This window comes from Lepidochelys kempii, chromosome 4, assembly GCF_965140285.1.
Source record: "Lepidochelys kempii isolate rLepKem1 chromosome 4, rLepKem1.hap1, whole genome shotgun sequence".
Classification (NCBI taxonomy): domain Eukaryota; kingdom Metazoa; phylum Chordata; order Testudines; family Cheloniidae; genus Lepidochelys; species Lepidochelys kempii.
The window spans coordinates 105,693,859-105,718,580 of record NC_136383.1 but is presented as its reverse complement, the minus strand read 5'-3'; the positions used below and the strand labels follow the sequence as shown (position 1 = coordinate 105,718,580).

General features: G+C 40.5%; 1 protein-coding gene across 6 annotated transcripts in view; it reads left to right on the top strand.

Moving 5' to 3' along the window:
• The window catches only part of TBC1D19 (TBC1 domain family member 19), a 112,316-nt gene that overhangs the window by 10,918 nt on the left and 76,676 nt on the right, over positions 1-24,722 (top strand). For 4 of the 6 annotated variants that reach the window (XM_073342334.2, XM_073342335.2, XM_073342333.2 and 1 more), the window contains exons 2-4: positions 3,523-3,595; positions 7,513-7,558; positions 10,568-10,643. In XM_073342334.2, the coding sequence (XP_073198435.1) occupies positions 3,523-3,595; positions 7,513-7,558; positions 10,568-10,643 (195 nt within the window). Of the gene's footprint in view, positions 1-3,522; positions 3,596-7,512; positions 7,559-8,556; positions 8,664-10,095; positions 10,140-10,567; positions 10,644-24,722 lie in introns of those variants that run through there. The other 2 variants (XM_073342336.2, XM_073342337.2) reach the window with 2 other exon arrangements.

The window sequence follows — 24,722 nt, the reverse complement described above, 5'->3', positions numbered from 1 at the left end:
TTAAACAGATTAAGGAGTTCAGAAACAACTTAAGTTTGATTCACAGAAGATCTTTATTAGTAATGTAGGTACACATGAATTTCTTTGCAGATGTGTACCTTGTTTGCAGCAGTAAATTTCTATCTTCAAATGAAACCTAGGAAGTTGATTAAAACTGCAAATATTATTATTTACAAAACCTATCCAGCAAATTTAAAATGACCTACTTTTGCCTAAAAGCTGAGACAAATTGTTACTTGCTCTCAATTGTTTTCCATCTCAATTGCTAGATTATTTGTACTTGTATATGAACAGTGCTTCACTTTACCCCTATACTGTTCCCTAGCTATCAAACATAATTTAATGTAGAAATGTTCAAATGTAGACAAGGCTATTGGTGTCAACGTCAATCAGGTTTCTATAATCTAAAATTTGTTCAAACATGTTCATAACTTTTTTTCTGCAAAGGGAGTATAAATTAAAATCCAACCAAAATTAGCACTTGGACTTCTTTGGGTTTTTGTAATATAAATTACCTAGCAAGCAAACTATGCACCTTTTCTTATGACCATTTTGAGAGAGTGTTATGATTAGGGAGATATCAGTAATTAAAGCTAAAAACATTTGGCACTTGTGTGAAACTAGCCAGATGAACAGAACTAAACATATACAAAAGTCATGGCACTTATCTAAGAAGAAAAGACTTTAAATGGAAGTCTGAAAATATTTAAACAGTGTGTAGAGCTATTAAATGGTCAACACATTATTGCTTTATGTAGTCAATTCAGTTGAATGTACAGCTGAAAAAGGTGGTGAGTGAGGAGAGTATGATATCCACTCCTGAAACACAGAAGCAGGTTGATCCCATGACTAAAAAAATGTGAGCTATTAGGACGAAGTGTGTACATACTCCAAAACATAGTATTCTGAACAGTCCCAAGGCTTTGCTAAGGGACAGAAATGAAAACTTAAGAAAACGAAAGACCTCCCTGCCCCCATATCACTCAACTAATAAATGAATGGAACAACCTAGTAGACAATATTATTCAGAATGGAAAGTTTAATGTCATTCAGAATGTGTTCTTCCAGTAATTAGTAATTGTCACTATTGTAGTAATTGTCAAAATGTGCTTTGAGATTCAGTTTTGATACTAATTCAAAGTAAGATTAGGTTTAAGGAATGTTTGGACTTCATTTTCCTTATTTTATTGTTCCGTGAGTTTCCTATTAAAGTAACTTCAAGTAAATGAAAGTAATGTTTAAGTTTTCCGTACATTTAAGATTACAAGTGTTCTAAATGTATATAACTATTCCAGTTAAGTAATACATATAATTAAATATACATCCAAATAGCTACAGAATGAAATCATTCCATTATGTATAGAAGAGGATCGATACTGCAAAAAATTGTCTGTTATGGGGAGTGGGGGACTGCTTGGTACAAGACTTAATAGGTAATTGGAACTAGTTTCCTTTTGTATTTCCCTTGGTATTTAAGGTAGAAACAAACTTCAGGGTATGTCTTTAGGGCTGGTTTTTCCTTTCCACTGAACTAATATATTTACATTGGGAAAACCGCACAAAAGCATTTGCTGCCAACTGAGAAACTCTGATGGAGCAGTGATTGGGTAGATCCTACTAGGGCTGGAGCTATCACATTGTAAAGTTTCCTCCGGTCTTGGAAGACTGTTAGTTTGTAAACAGATTTATTGGGGCTCTGGGCACAAAGAACATTTGGGCCCCCCAAGTCCCCACCCCTATCCTGGCTGGAAGCCAGGCTGTGGTAAGAGCTGCCCAGGAAGCCCTGGTCACTCTGGGGAGCCCTGGACCCTCCACCGGCCCTGGTTGGCATGCCCTGAGTGTTAGGGGCTGCTCTTGGACACCACAGCTGCCCACCCATGACAGGTGGAGGGTCTGGGGCTCTTCACAATTACCCAGGCTCCCTGAGTGGCTCTTACCACAGCCTAGGGCAGTGGTCCCCAAACTGTGGGGCATGTCCCCCTAGGGGGCACGGAGCAATGTTCGGGGGGTGTGGTGGGGCCCAGCTCTGACCTGCCTGTAGCCCCAGCTGTGGCTTTGCTCCCGTGGCCTTGCTCCCGGCCCCCAAATTTGGTCCCACTCTTGGCCCTGGCTCCTGGGGTGGGGTGCGGACCAGGTAAGAGGGAGCATAACCAAAAAAGTTTGGGAACCCCTGGCCTAGGGTGATCATATATCCCGTTTTGGCCTCAGCTGTTTGGACTTTTTTGGCAAAACTGGGAAGAGGAAACGGGACAAATGCTCAGTTTTGCCAAAAAGGGTCTGGGGGGTGAGTGTGCTGGGTTTGCAGGGTGGTGAGCAGTGGGGCTCGGGCCAGCCCTGTACAGGGGGGGAAGGGAGAGAGGCTAAGGTCAGCTCCATGCTGTATGGGGGGAGGGGGCCCTTCTTGGGCCCATTTCGGGAGGCGCAAGCGGCTTGGCCAGCTGTGTGTGGGGGTAGGGTGAATATGCTTACCCTACCTCAGGCTTTGTTTTCCAGCTGGGCCAGGGGGTGGAGCCTCGAGGAAGAGAGGAGCGAGGAAAGGAAGCAGGGGTCGGGACCAGAGTTCCGGTGCTCCTGCAGGGCCGCCAAATTGATTTGGGCCCCGGGGCACAGGCCCTATCAGCCAATGCAGTAATCCACCACTGTTTGTAAACCTCATTTAGGTAGAGGCCAGTTATAGCTTTTGGAGGGTTAGGTTGGGAATGAAGTTAGACTGGCTCAGGTAGAGCCCTGTTTCATCTTTAAGATTGATGTTTTGTCTACACAGATGTTGTAATGGTGTAACTTAAATTGGTTTAATTAAACCAATGCAACTTTTGTTTTGAACTCTTTTTTTATATCAATTTAAAACTGCTTATATTGGTTTAGCCAGCACCAAATTTATAGGTCCAAGTTATATCAATATGTCAGGTTTAAACTGATATAAAAGAGAGTCCTCACAAAAAGTCGCACTGGTTTAATTATATTGATATAAAATTACACCATTAGTTGTACCGGTACAACTTCGTGTGTAGATCAGGCTTGAGTTTAGCCTGGAAGTTTGGCAGTGGTCTGCTTCAGCCCCTAAAGGATTTGTTTAGTCTGGACAAAGCTTATTCAAACTCTGGATTTTTTTCTTTTAAGGGAGCTATATTATTATGGAGTTGCTGTGGGAATTTTTATAATAAGCTATTTCAGTTCCTCTGGAGCATAAAAAAAATCTATTTTCCGCCTGTATTTTAATGTTCTTTCATCTTTATATGCTCCTTTCTCTTTTACGATATCCAAGTCTACAACTCACAGTTCCCATGTACTACATCTTTGTATGACAAACTCTCCCATTTTTATCTTCCAAATGCAATGTTATGGCTGAGATTCCTTATGCCCTGAACTCAGAAAATTTAAGATCATGGTTTCCACAACAGTTGAAACTCATTCATCTTGTGCATATTACTTCTACCTGTGTAGTCCTAAGAATGTGTCTAATGTCATAATTAAAAATAGAAAGCTTACTCTCCTGTCTGCTTTTTTTCTTTTATTTATTAGGGTAGTCTGCACAAACCAGAAATTAAACTTGAATCACTAAAGGAAGATATTAAGGAATTTCTGAAGACCTCAGGTTTGTAATAGTTCATTCAGTTGCTGAATCTGTACAAGTATAAACACTTCTGTGAATAAATATAGCTGTAATATTCTGTAATTCCAGATTATGGAATTTACATTATTTAAAAAAATTTCAAACCAGCAGAACTTGAAAGCATTGCAGACAAAGGCTCCTATTATCTTCTTTTAAAATAGAGCAAAGTTTATGGAACAAAAATAGGACATTTAATTTGTTTCTCATGTTAAGACAGCATGATTAATTACTCCAGTGAAGAAATGGCCAAAGTTAAAGTTGTGCAGATGCAACCTCAAATCACTAGTTTCCAGGCATAAAGTCTCTACGAAAATTGGTGTGGTTTTATTAAAGTCTTTGGTATGTGCAGGGGGGAAGAAGAAAAGAATCATTATGTCCTACTTTGAAGAACCTTATAAACGTATGTCTGTAACTTCTGTTACACTACCTTACCCTCAGTATTTGTCTATGCTTGTCATGCCATGTCTTTGCTTGCCATGTCAGGTCATTTAGGTTCTGATACTGCAAAGGGATCATCAACAGGGGAGTGGAGTCCCACTGAAGTTGTTAAGATATTCAGCATGTGTAATGGTCCACCCAAGACATTATTGAGATTCAGCAAGGAACTTAAGCATGTGGTAAATTTTAGGCATGTGAGTAATCCCAATGAAGTTAGGCATATGCTTCAGTACCTTGCTGAAGTACTGTTTTTTGTTATGTAAGGCACCATTGTGGGGATTCAATAGATAATAGTTGTAAATAAAAATGTTAGTGGGAACTTATTAAATGTATTTATTAAACTTATTTATTTACTAAAGCCGGATGGGAAGCCTGTTTTGTGGAATTTAATTTTTGAATGTTTTGTAGTTTAAGTTCTGTAAAACTACTAAATCATGGAATGATTTATTGAGATTTTGTAAAATCTAAATACATTTAAAGAAACCCTTTAACAATTTTTTTTAAAAAATACAATCACTAATTGGAGAAAGTAATATCTGAACTTTATTAAGACTGGTTAAGGATAGTTGCATAAAAATATAACATAGTTCAAATAAGAAAAAGTAACATAAATTATTTTAAGATACACTGTTAATATGTACAATGCCTGTGAATTTCTCTAAGAAACAACTTGACATTCTAAAATACTTTTCAGAAGTCTGACTGCAAAAGGAAAAAACCCTTCCATCCTCAATAATCTTAAAATACATACCTTTATAGAGAAGGGATCTTACCATTTTTGAAGTCTAGGGATAAAATTTTCAAAAGTGCCTAAGTGACTTAGGCACCTAATTCACTTTTGAAAATGGGGTGCCACTCCTAAGTCGTATAGGCACTTGTCCTACTCTCTGTGGCAAGAGAGAACAACTTTTCTCCATCTTTTTTTATGGCATCTTTTTATAACATACTCGGTTTCTTCTGCCTTTGTTCATGTGGTTTGCATTCCATCCCTTTGATCATCTTTGTTGCTTGCTTCTGAATCCTTTCTAGTTTCTCTACATCCTCTCTATACATTGGTGACCTAAATTGGTACTCTGGCTGAGGCCTCACAAATGCTGAGTAGAGCGGTATGATCACCTCCCATGACTTGCATGCTATGCCTCTGTTAATGCAACCCAAAATTGCATTTATTTATTTATTTATTTTGCAAGAGCATCACATTGCTGACTCATGCTGAGGTTGTGATCAACCACAGCTCCCAGATCCTTCTCATCAGTGTTGCTGCCAAGCCAGTTATCCTGCACTCTGTATTTGTGCATTTGGTTTTTCTTCCCTATGTGTAGCACTTTACATTTGTCTTCATTGAGTTTCATTTTGTTGTCTATATAGCTCAGTTCTCCAATTTATCAAGATCTCTTTGAAGTTTAGCTCTATCCTCCAGGTATGCAACCCACCCTCCCCCAGTGGGGTCAGCGTGTTTCAGGTGGATTCTCCACTGACACAGTGGTGGGCATACTTGCCACTGACAGGGCTCTGAGCTGGGACCTGGTGGAGCAGGGAGGGCCTGGGTTCCCCTACCTGGCCGCTCCACTCCTTTCCCCCCCCCCCCCCCAGATAATGGCTTACTTGTCTGAGCGGCCACCAGGCCAAACACCCCTACTGAAGAGGGCCGTTATACTGACTCTGGCTATTGGGCCACAAAGCCCTGAGAGAGGGCAGCTATACAGACTCTGGTCACCAGGCCACACAACCCTGCTGAACAGGGCAGCTTACCGACTCTGGTCTCTAGGCCACACAGTCCTACGGAAGTGGGCAGTTATCCTGACTCTGACCATGCAGCCCTGAGAGAGGGGACAACCCTACTGACTCTTGCCACTAGGCTACACGGCCTTGGTGAGGCAGGAGGCCACACTGACTTTGACTACTAGGCCATATACCCTGGGCAAACTTGGTAATCATACTGGTTTGAGCCATTGGGCCCCGCAGCCCTGTGGGAAGGGGCTGTCGTCCTGACCCTGGCCATCAGGCTATACAACCCTGAGAGAGAGAGTGGCCATATTGACTTTTACCACTAGCCCAAGACAAGGCCACACTACCCAGGGCAAGGGGTGATCATAAAGACTCGGCCCTGGGGAAGTAAATACCCTCACCCTGCCCCAAGAGGGGATGGGGCGCGCTTGCTGCGTGACACAGTGGCTTTGAGATTTCTTCAGCTAGTTCTTTCAGTATCCTGGGGTGAATAGCATCAGGTCCCACTGACTTGAATTAATTCAGAAGATCTCTGACCCATTCTTTACTTATCTCAATCTGCATCCCTTCCCCTTTGTTGTCTATGATAACTTTGCTAGTTGTCCAGTCACTTGTTGCTTTTTGTGTGAAGACTGAAGCAAAGTAGACAGTGAGCAGCTCTGCCTTCCTATCGTCTTCCAAAACCAGCTCAACTTCTCCATTGAGCAGTGGACTCTCACCATCCTTAATTTTCTTTTTTGGCTGATATATTTGAAGACCCCTTTCTTATTGTTTCTAACATTTCTTGCCAGCTGTCACTCAGTCTTTGCCTTAGCTTTCCTGATTTTGTCCCGCTATTCCCATGTATATTTCCTTGGTGACATGTCCCTCCTTCCATTTCCTATATGTATCCTTTTTGGTTTTTAGATAGCTAAAACGCTCCTTTTGCAGCCACTTTGGCCTCCTGTGGCTCTTCTTTTCTTTCCTTTGCATCGGAATAGCTTGATATTGAGCCTCTAATATTACATGTTTTAGGACCTGCCAGCCCCCTTCAACTCTTTTTTCTTCCTGTTTGGTCTTTCCATGGGACCTTGCCTGCTATTTCTCTGAGCTGATTGAAATCTGCCTTTTTGAAGTCCAGTGTCCTTGTTTTGCTGTTCTCATGTCCTCCTTTCCTTAGGATCTTGAAGTCTATCAGATCATGATCACTTCCTCCCAAGTTCCCAACCACCTTTGTGTTTGCAACTAAATTATCTGTGTTGGTCAACACCAGATCCAAAATGGATGACTGCCAAGTTGTTACGTCAACTTTCTGAATCAGAAAATTGTCCCTTACGCATGCTAAGAGCTTGAGTTCATTTGCCCTGAAGAATACAATAACCAACATACTACAATACTTGTGTATCTGTGGTTGCACTTAAAATGTATATGATATTATATGTGAATAACTGTGATTCTATAACTGAAGACTGTATTGTCAAGCTTTTGAACCAGGAGGCAGAGATAAGGGAGCACGTGCAAATTCTAACTTTGGCCTTCTGTGTTTTAACCTTCTGTTAGTGTAGTTATTTCTTTCCTCCTGTGCCTTTAGGGAGAGCCTGAAAGAAAGAGAGAGAACTTAGGTAGATGTGAAATTGAATTGCAGACGACAAACTTTAGTGAATCTGAAACGTTCCCTTGAGTCGGTCTTCAGATATTTAAAAGTTTACTTGTTTATGAAATGATTGCCAATTTCTTTTTTTTTATTTAAACAGGATGGGAAAAGAGGCTTCAGAATGCTGTTTATAGTGAACTCAATGTGTGAGTTTTTATTCAGTATTTTTATTATATATGTTTATGTACATTTATATCTGTCTGAATGATATGTCTGCATTATTTGCAAGACCATTGTGTATATGTCACACTAGGGAGGTATAATATGTTCCTGTATTTTTAGTGCATCACAGATTTCTTTTTCTACCCCCAAAATGGATGACTTTCAATGAGACTTAGGCTGCTAAGTGCTTAAGCTACTTATTTTAAAATGGGATGTAGGCTCCTAAGTCACTTAGGCTCTTAAAAACATCACTAAGATCATCTTCTGCAAGATCTATACTGATGCCATTGAAGACGCAGGTGAGCAAACAAGGAAGTAAATACAATTTTTGGATTTTTTTTCCTAGTTTTTTTTGTCTCTTGCTTTCTAGTTTTGCTTTTATAAAAAGATGTTGAGTTTATTTCCATAAGTGTACTTGAAATGTTGAGGGCGAAAAAAATGGTCTTTTACTTATGGCACTGACTCAGAAGACCTTGGTTGAATTCCTGGCTCTGCCCTTGGGCAAGTCACTTAATCTTTCTGTGCCTTTGCTCCCCATCTATAAAATGGGGTAATATTACTTCCTGTCTTAGACCATTTGTCTGTCTTTAGATTGTATGTTTTTTGGAGCAAGAACTGTCTCTTAAATGCATTTACATTACCTAGAACACTGGCACCCTATGATGTTTGGGACACCTCAAGACACTGCTGTAATACAAATTGTGATTACATTAACTGAGGGACAAAGCAGCAGAAAAAGAACATACTTGTTTTGATTTTCTTTTTCCCCCTGCATCTTCTAGAGCCCTGATAAAAGCTCTAGTATTAAGATGTCGATATTTCTCCAAATGCACAAGGTGAGTTTCTAACTTGATGGCTGTTGCTTACATCACACTTGAAAACATCTGAACCTCTGTTCAGCCGACTTGTTCTTGTTTCAGTGTGAGGATTCCTGGAGGTACCCAGGACTGTGAGGTGCCTCACTACTACCTGGCCTTAGCATGAAGAAGCTTTGACTATGCCTGCCGTTGGTCAGATCCCAACTCCACAGGCCACGGGTAACACAAACTCTCCCCTCGAGGCCTCGCAGGCTGCGCTGTCACTTTGCAGGTTAGCGATTGGAACACTCAAACCCTCAAGCCCTCCAAGTGTCTCCCTGGAGCATTCAGATTCTGGTCCACTGAACATACTCCATATTCACAGATGTGCTGTTTCCAAAGAAATAGTACACCCCCGCTTACCAGTTCTATCTCAGATCACTTCTTCACTTGACACACCGCCCTTAGATATGTTTATAGTGAAATCAAATATAAGTTAGTTTAATAAAGTGTAGAGATTCAAGTGGTAGTAGTATTAAGATGAAGTATAGGAAACAAATGAGTACATATTAAGTAAAATCATAACATGCATTCTAGAGCCTAGACTTAATTGACAATATACTCTCATGTTTTGTAGAGTATTGCTCACCCCAGATCCTTGCAGCACTTTACAGCCAAGTTAGCTGTGACCCTTCTTTTATGAGAGACAAGTATGCTGTCAGTTTGCCTCCCTTTGTGCGGGATTCTGTTTGTCGCTTTGCACTTCAATATATAGCAGAATAATCCTTTATCTTTATTCATAGACAGGACATCCACTCTGTTGTTTGTTTATTCTTGTAGATTTCCTCTGATGTAGGTAATCTCTTCTTTTACGTATGGCTTAGTAAACCAATAAGCATACATTGGGAGTCATACAATACACAAATGCTCAGACAAGGAGATAGATGTCTGTTACCTTCTGCTTGAAAGGAAAACTTCTGAGGTAGTCACCTCCTGGTTACCCATCTTAACTCAAAGATCTTAAGAGAGTAATTTTAGATACATAATTCTTTAAATATTATCTTTACATACATTTTGCAATGATTATGACAGCCAGTGGGCTAACGGCTCTCGGTAGAGACTTCGCATGCTACCCTTTGGCATCTCATGTGCCCTCTTCCAGTTTGAACTAAGGGGTCCCAGGGTTGCATTCAGTCACTGCAATTTTTCCACCATGTAAAGCACAGACATTTTTTTCTTAATTACGAAAGGTATTTCTCTAGAAGCCCTAATCTTTATCTTTTATTTCTTTACTAATATTTTTGCAGGACTTTGCTTGTCTGTCTTACTTATGAAATGCATCTCTTGGTGTTCATATTTTGCATTTTGTCTAGACAGTTCTTTATTCCACCAGTTACTTTTCTTCCTGTGCTTTCATGTTTTTATTGCTATGCAATTTATGGCTAAAGATTGAAGCTTGCTGTGATTGGCACTCCAAAATTCTGCAGTTACTTTGGAGATGTTCAGTTGTGAAAACTAATCAAGTTACAGACTGAACTTGTTTTTTTGAGAAATACAGTTTCCTGGAAAGAAAAAAATGTCTAAACAGCCACAAAATTATCTTCTTCTGTAATACTGCTTTAAAAATTTAATGAAACATGATTTGATTTATTTTATGAATATTTGTGATGTGATTAACTGTTGTTTTTACAAAATGTTCTATTTATGTTATATCTTGTCTACAGCCTTGAATATTTATTTTACATCCTTGAAGTACTCTACATGCATAGTAAGATGATAAGAGACTGCTTTTTATGTGAAATCCCATTTTTCAAGTTTAGATTACAATCCACAAAATTATTGTTCATTGTCTTATCCAAAGACAGAAATTATGTTTGGGTTTATGAGTGTGCACATTTCAACCATGCCAGAGATTTACAGTACCCTTTGCTATTTCTTTTCTTATTAAGAGTGTGAATACCTATAATGCAAAGATAGGAACTGGGATTTCACTTATTGATACTGATCCTTTTTTCTTTTTTTTTAAACGTTTGGGGTTTGACCATGGCTTTAGAATTATTAATGCATATATTGTACTGCTTCTAAAAATAATTATAGAGATGAGAAAATTTGTTCAAAGATTACTCTGATGTCTTTTACTCTTCAATGTATTTAATAAGAATCTGAACATTCAAAACATAATTTTATTTTCTTAAGGTTCCCTTCACCATGTCATCCTGCAGCACCCCCTGAGCACATGAAAGAACCCTTAGTTTACATGAGGAAAGCACAGGTTGGTTGTCATCAATCTATCTGTCTGTTTTCAACTAGAGCATTTTAAGTTTATGCTATATATGTCTACCATACAATTTTTAAAAATCACTGTACATTTAAAAATGAAACTTTTATAGGTGTTTTGGTATAAAAATGAATATATGTTGTATTTCACAATGGAAGCATCAATAGATAAAGTAGAATGTGGTTGAAGTAGGGTACAATGGTAATCAATGAGTGTTACAGAGATGTGGAAAATAGAATGGTTCACAGAATGGAATATGATTTAGAAAAAAAGCTTAGGAGGTATTTGTCATTTAATTTGTGGCTAATGAAGTGGGATTTTGAAGAGTCAGGTAGTGAAATGGGTGCAAAAGGATAAAGATGCTGTCCCACGTGATGGTAATAGACAAGAAGGATTTATTATCCAGTATGAAGAAAACTGAAGGGGATAGTAAAAGGAATAGGCAGAAGTCTAGAGCTGAAGGAACTAAGTGAACACACAGGAGAATAAGAGGAAATTGGGTACAGGTAGACAGATCAAAAAAGGATCTTGAACACAGAGAGAATATTTTACTTTCCTTGTTTGATTTATTTATGATGTTTTACCAGTAAATTCTACATTAAACTGGCATCCTTTCATCTGTGAGAGACGGTGGGAATTGAAGCCTATGATGTAGATTGTTTGCAATGTCTCATGTGACTGAGTAGTCCAATCCGAGATTTGAATGATCTTTGGCAGTTATTGCAAATGTATGTATTTTGGTTGGGAACTGCTTGCTTCCTACGGGCTCTTTTCTCTTCAAGCTGTAGGAGCCAGCTTCTGTCATGGACTTTGATACCCTGATTGAGACAATGGTGCCACTTGTTACGATCACTTGTCAAGATTTCCCATTGGTCAGGATCAATTCCAAATTCCTTCATATTTTGCTTGCATGTGTCTTTATAGCGAAGCTTGGGATGTCCTATTGTTGTTGTTGTTTTGTTTCCTCTGGTAGCTCCCCCTATAGCATGTTCTTGGGTATGCATCCATCTTCTAACCTACTCAAATGGCCCAGCCAGCACAGTCATCTTTGCTTGAGCAGGGCTGTCACACTTGGTACATTTGCCCTTTGAAGAACCTCTGCATTGGTGACTTTATCCTGCCATTTGGTGTTGAGTATAAACAACGTAGGTGGAAACTGTTTAACCATTTCTCCTGATGAGCATAAGTTGTCCATGTTTCCCCACCATACATCAGTGTGCTGAGAATGCAAGCTTGGTACACTAATATTTTGGTCTTGATGGTAAGCTTTGAGTTGTTCCATGCTCTTTTAGTCAGTCTGCTAAAGGTGGTGGCAGCCTTTCCAATGCGAACATTTAGCTCTTCATCCAGTGAGAGGTTGGTGGTCACTGTAGAACCTAAATAGCTGAACTTTTGGACTACTTCTAGCTGGTTTGCATTTAAGGTAATAGAAGGATCTTGTGAAACCCCCTTTCCTAATATAACCATTTTCTTGATGCTGATGGTGAGAGTGTTAAAGTCAGATTCAGGACTCACATAATTTGTCAGACCACTCTGTTTATTAGCAAAGCGCTTTGCTAATGCACCCAGATGTGAGCCCCTCTCTGAGGCTCAAGGTAACTTATTTATACAGCTAAGCCAAAGCCAATTTAACATAAGAGACAAAAGAAAGTAGAAACTGACAAATATACATACGTCTTATTTGCATACTAACGTTTACCAATCTCCTAGTTCAGTAGGATCTCTAAGTTAATTAGTTTGAGGACCCATTGTCTCACACTCCTTAATGTTTCTTTTCTTGACAACTATATTTCAACAAACCCTTCAAGTAGCATTTCTTTAATGAATTATAATTTCAATATAATTCATTCTACTTTCACAAGAGCAAATGCCTGACAGTCACTTGAAAGGCGGTCCATGAGTTCTTATAGTAGATCTTCATTGTGGGCTAGCAACATCAGCGAATAGAAGCTCCCTGATTAGCACCTTTTTGACTTTGGTCTTTGACTTAAATCAGGACAGGTTGAAGAATTTCCTGTCTGATCTTGTGTGAAGATACACTCCATCTTTGGTGTCCTTAAACGCACAGTTCAAAAGTACCGAGAAGAAGATTTCAAAGAGTGTAGGGGCAAGAACACATCTTTGTTTCACTCCACTTTTCATCTCAAAGCTGTCTGAAGTGGACCCATCAAACTGGACAGTTGCTCTCATGTTGTTGTGGAATGAATGTATAAGACTTAACAGGGTTGGTGGGCATTCTGTCTTTTCTAGTATTGCAAATAGACTTGTTCTGCTGATTGTGTTGAAATCTTTGGTTAGGTCCACACAGGCAATGTACAATGGTCAGTTTTGCTCTCTACATTTTTCTTGGAGTTGATGCAGAGAAAATAGTCTATTGTTGATCTTCCAGCCCTGAATCTGAACTGTGATTCAGGGTAGATATGATTCGCCAGCTGTTGTAGGCACACTAAGATGACTTTTGAGAAAGCTTTTCCTGCTACGCTTAGTTGCGAGATTCCCTGTAGTTGTTGCAGTCACCCTTTTTGCCTTTTATTTTTATACAAAGTGGTGATGTTTGCATCACACATCTCTTGTGGTACCTCACCCTCTTTCCAGCATTTAAGTAGCAGCTGATGAAGATATGGTAATGGGCTGTCTTTCCTGCACTTGAGGATTTCCTCTGAGATGCCATCTTTTCCAGAAGCCTTGCCACTCAATAGCAAATCAACGGCCTTGCTTCGCTCTTCTACAGTGGGCTCCACATCTAGCTGTGGCATGACCTGTAGAGTTGGTATTTGGTCCAATGATTTTCTGGTGATGTTTCTTTCTTGTGCGTATAGCTCTGAATAGTGTTCAGCCCAATGAGACAACTGCTTGCTTTTATCTGTAATGATAAATTCCACATTAAAGACTATGCAAAGACAACCGCCCTCCTTCCAAATCACAGACCTTCAGAGGTTTGGTTGCCACAGTGTGTTTAACTCACCCCATCTTAAAATGTATTGTAGTAATGTTCACAAGTCATTGTTCTACCTATTCTGTCAAATTGTTGTTCATTCCAGTGTATATTAACTTAATGTCTTGTATTTTAAATTATTTGTTAGGTCTTTGGGACAGAGACTGTGTATTGTGTAATACATAGCATACTGCCAGCACTCAACAAATAATTAATAAACTGTCACATCCATTTACTTACATTGAAAATAATAGTTTTTCCTGGTATGGACTAAATACTGTAAGGTAGACAAATGTGTACATAATGTGTATGCCAGTGAGTTCACTGATGTAGTTACTGTTATGAAAGCATATATAACAAATACTAGTATTTTACATATCTTAGTTCTGCTCATGAAATGGCAGCTTCTCTTCTAGAATGAGTATGCATGGGAAAAGTCCTGTGTTGATTTTTTTTTTTTTTTCATGTGGACACCTGTGCCTGGGACACCTTGCCTGAATTAATCCCCTTCAAATCCTTCCTTAAAATACCTGGGACACCTTGCCTGAATTAATCCCCTTCAAATCCTTCCTTAAAATACACTTCTTCAACAAGCCAGTCACAGGGTGATGCTGGTCCTTCAAGAGGGAGCAGGGCCAGTACACCTATGACTTGTCAGCTACCTACTAATTGTTTTTTAAGAGAGGGCATGTGGGCCATATAAATGAGGGAGTGCCTCAGGACAGAGATTGAGTCAGTCAGGAAAAGGGGCAGGTGAGAGCTAATTGGTGTGGCATTACGCCCCATATTCTTCATAGAGATATTGTTATGATATGATTATGGCATAACTATGATGTATTTTATGCCGGATAGGTCATGTGAAGTATCATTGAAAAGGTTATGGTTTACTGAATATGATTTATCCTATTTGTATGCATGGATTATTTTTGAATCTGAAGTTAGGAATATTGTCTATGCATCTATTATATATGTGTTTACACTGTGGAGTGCCCACTAGACAGAATGAAATCAGTCTAGATGGCTGGCTGGGAAGGGCCATTAGGCAGAACAATAGGTCTTAGAAGTTGCTAATCACCCACCGGGGAGCTTTTCTGAGAAGCCTTCCTGGAGATGCTGCAAACAGCTTCTGAGTTATGGCTGCAGGGACATGTCACCTGGTACTGGACTCCATGATAATACTAGTGTTTTTCTACTTACTGGGGTGGGAATCAAATTGGGAGACAAAGGATTCCTGCCATATGCAAAAACTATTTAAAGCAGGGGAGTGACATCATCATGGTTCATTCTTCACTGATTCCCCACTCAAGAAAGAGGACTGCTGGAAACACCTGAGAACAAAAAGACTGGACTAGGGGAGAAGGGCTGAGCCAAGGCCAGAGGGTAGTCTGTCTTGTGAAAGGAATATCTGGAGTTTTGAGCTGCAAGCAAGTGCAGCTTGCCTTCAAGAATCTCTGCAATCTGCCTAAAAATGTTTAGGGTGAGGATTTGCTACTTATAATCAGTTTCTTTAATATATTAAGCTTAGATTGTGTGTTTGGTTTATTTGCTAGTTAATCTGCTTTGATCTGTTTGCTATCCCTTATAATCACTTGAAATCTGTCTTTTGTAGTTAATAAACGTGTTTTGTTTTGTCTAAAACTGTGTGTGTGGAAATCATAACTTGGGGCAGAAAGCTATGTATATCCCTCTCCACATTGAGGGAGGGGGCAAATTTCATGAGCTTGCTCCGTACAGGTCTCTGTGCAGCTCAAGACGGTACAATTTTGGGTTTATCCTCTAAAAGGGAGTGTGCAATTGAGTACTGGGCAATTCCTTAGCTGAGCCTTGCCATGCAGAGCTGATTTCAGTGTCTGTGTGTTTCTGCAGCTGGGTGTGTCACTAGCACACAGGTAGGGAAAGTGAGAGACCGGGAGCATGTCTACAGTTTGTCACAGCATTACAGGGTGAAAGGTAACCCAGACTGGTTGGTCAGGCGGGCTCAGTGGTACCCTAGTTCAAGGCAGCACCCCGAAGAGGGGGGAATCCATCACAGCTGGCTCAGTGAAGAAAGGGCAGGGAGAGCTGCCTGGGAATCAGGAGACTGGAAGAGGTCTCCGGGGAAAGCTGCAAGGACAAGAAAACTCTCTGCAGATCCTTCCTGGAAGGAATGAGGAATTGCCAGGAAGCCAGCAGAAGGAGATGCCTGATGACCTTCCTGAGTCAGAGAGCCATGGCCACAGAAGGCTGGAGAGGGTTGAAGGCTGAGATGAGCAGAGAGAAATGCCTGCTGACTCTCTGAGCTGGAGAGCGGAAGCCGGAGGGTCAGAGAGGATTGAAGACTGGGAGTGAAGTGTGGCAAGAGATGCTGGAGGTGGATTGAAGAGCTGGAGCAAGCTGACAGATGCCAGATCTATACTTAGTCCAAACGGTGTATACAACGAACTGTGTTGGGGAATTATGGACTATAGATGTGGGACTTTTGTTATGATTTATGTGTGTGTAATTTTTGTAAAAATTTAACCCCGCAAGAGGTATATACAGATTCAGAAGAACTATTTGGATGATTTTTATGGACTCTGTGATACAGCATGGCCAGAGGGCAGCAGGAGAGGGAAGAAAGTTTGCTATAGATTAATTAGAGCACCTGAGGCCAATTAGAGCACCTGAAGCCAGTCAGCTGATAAAATCCCCCTGCTGAAGCAAGGGAAGGACAAGGGAAGGAGTTGAAGTAGAGTGGATTGATGTTTCATTAGAGAGCAGTTTGGAGGAGTCGAAGCAGAGTGGATTGGTGTTGGAGCAGAGAGCAGTTCGGAGGGAAGCAGAGGAGAGTCTGGAGAAGTGCTGCGGTGAGCTAAGAAGACCAAGACCCTAGGTAAAGGGACACCTGGTTTGTGCAGAGGGAGGGCAGGAAGCCCCACAAGCTGAAGGGCAAGAGAGAGAAGTAGCCCAGGGGGAGGAACTGCTACTTCAAGTGGTTTACCGCTATCCCTAGGGCCCCTGGACTGGGACCCACAGTAGAGGGCGGGCCTGGGTCCCTCCCTCTCCACTCCCCTCCTCTAGTGGGGTAGTTAACACCCCAGTTCAGGGGTGAGAAACGGTGCCCTGAACCCTCCCCAAGAAAAGAAAGCACGAGACCCATCAAAGTAGTGCCGGCAATTTTCCACAACTCTGAAAGGGAAACTGAGGCTGGTACACTTCTTGTGCTGCTAACTGCTAAAGGAGGGTGTTCCAGGAAGGTAGCAACTTATGATAAAGTCCTGTGAACTCTAGTCCTCTTAGGGAAAAGCGTTACTGGGTGGTGACAGTAACAAAATAGAAGCAACTACAAATCATGGAATCAGCAATACACATGCTATTCATCACTGCTTTTTCATATACATAATATATTTTACTGCATCCCATCCACTCCCTTTCATTGTTATGTGATTCATTTAGGGCCCCGTCCTGCAATGTGTGAAGTATCTCCAGGGTTGATCCGAAGCCTACAGATGTCAATGGGAATCTTTTCATTGATTTAAGTGGATTTGGATCAGTCTTTTTGTGAGTTGCTCAATGTCTTTAATTCCCGTTCATTTAAATAGTAGTAGTTGAAGGCTCTGAGCACTTTGCAGGATGTTTACCTTTTTGTAGGATTAGGGCCTTAATACCTAATCCTACAAAGGTTTATACACTCAATGGGCCTATTTATGTGTGGAAAAGTTAAGTACATGCATTTATTTTTGCAGAATCAGAGTCTTAAACTTTACACCAGAGGTGGGAAACTACAGCCCGCTGCTTCATTTCATACGGCCCGCAGCAAGTCTCTGTGCCATGAGCCGGAAGCCCCAAGCCTGTCCCTATGGCCCCTAGGTGCGGGTGTGATTAGGGAAGTTCCGCGTGCTGCCCTGACCCCCAGCACTGGCTATGCAGTTCCCATTGGCTGGGAACCGCGGCCAATGGGAGCTGTGGGGGCGGCGCGCGTGGGCAGTGTGCACCGCACAGAGGTGCCTGGCTGTGCCTACACCTAAGAGCCGGACATGCCGGGTGCTTCAGGGAGCCATGCGGAGCCATGGCAAGCAGGGAGTCTGCCTTAGCCCCACTGCGCTGCTGACCGGGAAGCGCCTGAAGTAAGTGCCACCTGGCAGGAGCCCACATCCCTCACTCCCTCCTGCTCTCCAACCCCCTGCCCCAGCTTGGAACCCCTTCCCGCATCCTAACTCCCTCCCAGTCCCTGACCCCAGCCCTGAGCCCCCTCTGCCCAAACTCCCTCCCGGAGCCCACACCCCAACCCCCTGCCCTAGCCCTGAGCCTCCTCCTCTGCTCCAAACCCCTCAGCCCCAACTCACAGCCCGCACCCTCAGCCGGACCCCTCACCCCCTCTCGCACCCCAACCTCCTACCCCCTCCCACACTCTGAACCTCTCATTTCTGGACCCACCCCGGAGCCTAGGGGTCAATGGCCCTTGATAGATAAAAGGGGTCAACCCCGGAGCCTGTGGGTCAATGGCGCTTGATAGATAAAAGGTTCCTCACCCATGCTGTAAGCTCTGAGGGGGAGGCACTTTGCTCTCCTAGTTATATGTAAAGTACCTAATATATGTTGAGCACTGTTTAAATAACTGATATGCCCATTTAAAAGGACATAGGTCAGTTTGGCTCCAGATAGAGGGTTTGTTTAAAACAAACAAACAAAGCTTTTACAGAATCTACTATAATTAGAAATGTTTCAATAATTTAAGAAAATACTACTACTACTAATAAAGAATTCCAGTGGAAACTTCTTAAAAACAAACACGTTTACCTAATATTTTTGGAAGCTAGCCAAATTGACTACAAAAAATCCATATAAGCAACACTGGCACTCACTAATCTATTTTCATTGTCCATGATGATAGAAAAACATTAGTGACTTTAAAAATGGTTCTTGTAGTGTAGGTAATGAATTTTTTAAAATGTTTATCTTGATTTTGTCTAATGTGACATGACATTTAAGGTAGGAAGGTGTGTTTTGGTACAGTAACCAAAGTTCCTTATTTGAAAAATACTGCTTTTCATATATATCCTATTTGATTTTTTTCTCTGCAAATGCATTAAGATTCCTATGTTCACAACTGGTCCAATTTTTTAAAAGTTTTTTTGGACCATAATAAATATAGCTCTATTTCAAAGCTAATATGTACATTTCTGGAAAGAAGAGCCTGTTTGATCCAAAATATCTTAGTATCAGTATTGGAAAGATTCTGAAAGAACCTAAGGATAGATTCAGTAATTAAGATTATTTCAAATTTTTTCCAGTACAGACATTAATTTTTTTTTAAAGATCAAATTCTTCTCTCTTCAGATCAGTGTCATTCTCTAATTCTTATAAAATGGGCTGATATTTACACATTGTACACTTCTGAGTGATGGGGAAGATTGAAAGAAAAGCAAATTTCCAGGAAAGGAATACATACTAAAGCCAGGTCAGCACAACAGATCAGTGTTGGTATAACTACATCACTCAGGGGTGTGAAAAATCCATGCCTCTGAGCAACATTATACCGACCTAACCCTCCATGTAGACAGCACTATGTTGACTGGAGAGCTTCTCCCGTCAGAGTAGTAGCATCTTCACTAAAGTGCTGCAGTGGCATAGCTGCTCTGGTGGAGCTGCGTTGCTGTAGCATTGTATGTAAAGTTAAGCCCTTAGTAGAAAGAAAGAACGTGATGTGAACGTTTTCTTGGAGATTTCTCTTAGTAGTACTGTTTGGTTATAGAAAAACAACATCCTTGTATATGCACTTAATATATACTGTCTTTTCCATAATTATGTTTGTGTTTGTTGACCGAAGACCGTTTCCTGTCAGTGACACAAAGCTAGAATATTGAACATATACAAAGTATTCTAGCCTTGCAGTGATTAAATTTCATTTGCAGTAGAATTCACTGCAAAGAGTCAGACTCAGTACTTGTGAAATATTGATAATTGAAACAAATCTACATTTCCAATATTTCCTAAACTACAGTATTCTTCAGTTTGTTTATAGATTCTTCTAGCAGCTGAAGAACACTCCTCTAGTTATATCAAGTCTTCTGACCCACTTAAATTTTCTAGAATTATTATTTTGAATTTATGAATCCAGGAGTCCAGAGTAAAGTGCTTTGTTTCTAAAATTATCTAGCAGTAATTGCTAAATCCTTGCTAATTTAGTCCATACTTATGGCGTCTGCCTGACACATGTTGCTCTATAGTAGAACATTCTGAAATTCATTACACACTCTCTCTCTCTCTCTCTCTCTCGATGATGCCCTGCAGTTACTAACATGCTCAAAAGTCTGTTCCCTTCCTCTTACTTCACCATGAATCCACTCTGTTGGATTCAGTTTCATCCTCTTGTTTTTTAAAATATATTTTATCATCTTTTAGTTGTCCATTAATTCTTTTGTTACTGTGAAAAATAATAGAAGCCTTTTTGCCTACCATCAGGAGAGCTGCTGAATAAGACTGTGCCTTGTTATGACAGGTTTCAGAGTAGCAGCTGTGTTAGTCTGTATTCGCAAAAAGAAAAGGAGTACTTGTGGCACCCTAGAGAGTAACCAATTTATTTGAGCATAAGCTTTCGTGAGCTACAGCTCACTTCAGTGGATGCATCCGATGAAGTGAGCTGTAGCTCACGAAAGCTTATGCTCAAATAAATTGGTTAGTCTCTAAGGTGCCACAAGTACTCCTTTTCTTTTTTCCTTGTTATGGGTTCAGGTGTACTGGTGAAAACTGTGTAGCCACCTGAAATAATTTGGCACCTGTAAGCCCAGTTGAGCTGATCTCTGTTGTTGAAGTAGCCTTATTGCTCTGCTTCAGAATTATTCCTTTTGGAGAGTCTTTCTTCCACATTTTACCCCTTTCTATTAGGAATAGGAATAGGTTTTACACCAAATTAGCCTTCTGGGCAGTCGTTTGCAGGATTTGAGACCCACAGAAGCAATTTCCTCTGCCTAAAGAAACCTCTGATGGTTGTATAGGAGGGCTTGGTTTCAGTCTGCCATTAATAGTTCTCGGGACCCCTGATATTGCAGGTAAGAGCAGCTTGCCAGTTCCTACATCAGCTTGCCTCTTGCATTCTTAGGTAATTTTGGTGGCTTTTTTTCTTTTGTTACCATCCTTTCTTGGCTGGAATTATTTCTGAATTTGGTTTCAATATGGCTGGCCTTTCTCTAAAGGAAGAATATTGTTTAAGTATAGGTTGTTCCATGGGCTCTTGTCCCTTCCCATTTATATTTGTAGTGGTCCACCTTTGTTGTATTTCTCCCAGGAAAGAAGGAGATCCTAACCGGGATGTATGTAATTACCTCCCACTCCATTTATCCTACCTCTCCTCAGAAATCTGAGGACCTCGTTGAAGTGAAAACAAATCTTCTCCCAAAATGAACAAACTCACCCTTTTTCCTCTTTCCTCATTTCCAAGATTTACATCCTGAAGGCAGTCAATATTTAAACAGCTTTGATTGGAAAAGTGTATTAGAATTTTATTTAATACTTTTAATCTTTACTTTTTATGCTGAGGTAGTGCTTATTGGCCCTGGTCAAGAAAGGGTTCCCAGTGTGCTAAGTGCTGTACAGATGAATAGAAAGAGATGCTCCTTGGCCTAAAGAGCTGTGGTGAAATCTGGCCCCATTGAAGTCTGTGACTTTTCACCCATAAAATACAAGCAAAAGCGTGTTAGTCCTCCTCTTATCTTGGTTGTCCAACAGGAAATGTATAGTTTTAAAAAAAAAAAAAAAACCAAAACCCAAAGCATATAAAGCAAAAATCCTTCACTACCACAGGCACTGACTTTCATTTTTCTGGGTGGGTACTCTGCCCCTTCCCCAAGGCCTCTGCCTCACTCCACCTCTTCTCATCCCTGCTCTGCCTCCTCCAGCATATCTCGCCTGCCACCAAACAGATGATTGGCTAGTGGGTGTTGAGCACCCACAAGTTTTTGTTTTTGTTTTTTGTTTTTTCCAGGGGTGCTCCAGCCCGGAGCACCCACGGAGTTGGTGCCTGTGTTTACTATTGAGAGTAGCTCTTCACTTTCTGTCTAAAGAAAGCTAAAATGATATGAAAGATTCTGATGCTGCATCTGCAGATCTGCATAAAAGTCAATCTGCCTTTCCTTCTTCAGAATCTCTTTGAAAAACAGAATCTGAAAGAAAAACACCATAATCTCTCAAAGTTGTTTAGGATTCGTAAAGGCAAATCTAACAACTTTTCCTGTGTTACTAAAGTTGACTTTTCCTTTCTGGCAGTCTAAAGAGTTACTATTTCTTGCTTTTAGAACTGGTGTTAGGAATAGTAAAAACTTCTTCACAGCATGTTTTGATTCTGCAAAGCCCTGAATACTGATTTCTCCTGCTGAATAATCTTATTCTGGTCCACTCTGAGGAGACTGCATTTTTTGGTAGTCTTTAAAGGAGGCACTTTAGGATTGATGAATGCTATCTAAACTCTTTCCTAATCAGGCTTCCATCTCCTGTAAAGAACCCTGAAAGCAATCTAGGGATTTTTAACTCTTGCTTTTCTAGAAAGCCCTTCGCTAATGTCACATTCAGGAAGTTCTTCTCCAGCCAAAGGATAAATAATTTCTTCAGATCTTTGGCCACCTTTACAAATGATGTAACTAGAAATAATTCAGAAAGGCTACTTTATAAGAACTCTTCCTCTGTCTTTGATTTTTATTTCTCAGCTTTTGGGAAATGATCAGAAATGGTCAAAGCTGAAGGAACTTCCTTCAAATCAAAATCCTGTGTCCACTAACCACTCATTAAAGAGCCCATAGAAAACTGTTCCAGAATCTTTACAGTTTTAAAGTAAACTGGAGTTCTACATCTACTCTTTGAACTGTCAGCTAAGATACATTTTTTTTTAAAAAAAAATTCAGGACAGAAAATTAATTTTAAACAATTCTCAACATTATTTTCTCTCATCTTTAGACTGAAAGAATATAGGAATTGCCATACAGGCTCAGACCAGTGTTCCATCTAGTCAAGTATTCAGTCTCCTACCATGGCTATTACCAGATGCTTTCTAATAATGAGCAATCATGAAAAGAACATGTAGAGGGAGTTTTGAGTTGCAGCAGAGCCATTGAGAGTTTTCTGCATCCTGAGGAAGACAGCACTGCATTGGTTTACATTCAGTTCACATTTTAAAAATTATCTTTGCAGTCATAATTACTAGAATTTTTAAAATTAAAGCTAAATTTCTGCAAAGATTGATGGAACTCATCTGAGATTCTTGCTGCCCATCAGCAAAATGATTTTTGAAGCCCTATCTGCTGTTTTGAAAACATTTTAGTGGGGTAAAGTATTTTGCATTCTATTTCTAATTACTGTGGATGGCTGCAGAACTTGCTGCTTTGACAGTGTGAGAGTTTTGCCTAGCACTTGCCCTAACTGGTGGATGTCTTTGATTAAGTCTTCAATGTATGTCTAACTCAGGCTCTTACTTGGGTGTTGCCTCTAACCTGGCTTCCATCCACACACAAAATGCACCAATCCAAGTTTGGTGGTTCTTTCAACGTGGACTAGCTGGATCAGCTGGGGTTATAGGCTAGAGTAGTGGCTCTCAAGCAAGAGTATGCGTATCCCGAGGGGTACGAAGATGTCTTCCAGGGGTATATCAGCTCATCTAGATATTTGCCTAATCTTACAACAGGCTGCATAAAAAGAACTAGTGAAGTCGGCACAAATTAAAATTCCATATAGACAATGACTTGTTTATATTGCTCTGTATACTATACACTGAAATGTAAGTACAATATTTATATTCTAATTGCTTTATTTTATAATTATATGGTAAAAATTAGAAAGTAAGCAATTTTTCAGTAATAATGTGACACTTTTGTATTTTTATGTCTGATTTTGTAAGCAAGTAGTTTTTAAGTGAGATGAAACTTGGGGTACGCAAGACAAATCAGAGTCCTGAAAGGAGTACAGTAGTCTGGAAAAGACTGAGAGCCACTGGGCTAGAGCTCACATGCTGCTTTCGCTCAGGCTGCAGTGAGGTTGTAGGCTAAACCACTTGAGTGCTGGTAGTCCTCCAGTGCCTTCCCACAATTTCTCGATGCCCAGAGGGACAGACTAGTTCTCCCACAATTCATTGGAAAAGAACCATACAGCGGCTCAGCTTACAGTAGCACTAAGAACCATGGGATACGCCCCAGAAGTCTTAGGAACACCATCTAATCTGGGTGAGTGTGGCATCAGTGAGAACACAGTAACTTGAGTATGGCCTTTCAGTGTGGCTTCTTGCACCTGAGCTAGACTAACTCAGATTCTGATCATCTGAGTTAACTCTGCAGTGAAAACATACCCTTTGTTATGACAAAATTTTCACAAAAGAGGGTTTTTTCTCTTCCTGATCTTTTTTCTATCTGAGAGATTTACTGTTAATGTTCCTGTCTTTTTTGTTTTAAGTGGGTAGTTGGAGACAAGAAAATGTCAAAAACTCAGTCAAAGCAGCTTTAAGCAGAGCTGTAATATACCCAGCGGTGTCTATGAACAGCAAACATAATTGCTGTTCTCTTCTGCCTGGGGGAAGATCCTGACTTCATTAGCTAAGAAATCTATTTGAGGATAATTCATTGAGCCAAGAAGAGCACTTTTTTGCTGCTCTTCATATCCTCAATGCTTTCTATAGGTCTGAAACAATGTATCTGTGATAGGTCTCTAATGAATACAGGAAGGCTTCCAACAAGTGAAATTTTCTCTTCTTTGGGATGACTATTCTCTGAAACTATTTAAAAGTTCTCAGTTTCAGCTTGATCGACTCAAATTACTTCTTTGAATATGCTGAAAAGTTGAAATGGCAGAGTTGAAGTGTAGCACTGAGACACTGAAGAGATCTGTGGAGCATCACTTATATTTCTACTCTGGTGCCAACACACTGGTGAGGCACAGTGGAGCCTCCTAGAAACAGTAATGTGTACAGCAAAGGTGATCAATTTTCTTTCTAGTCAGCATCTGAAGAAGTGGGGTTTTTATTCATGAAAGCTTATGCCCAAAGAAATCTGTTAGTCTTTAAGGTGCCATTGGACTCCTCGTTGTCTTTCTAGTCTGTCTTCCTCCCCTCTCTTTGGAATGTTCTTGAGCCTTTTACAAGCAACAAACCTGACTTTAGCATATCTGATGAGCCAAAACTGGCTGTGGGTACAAGGGATAAC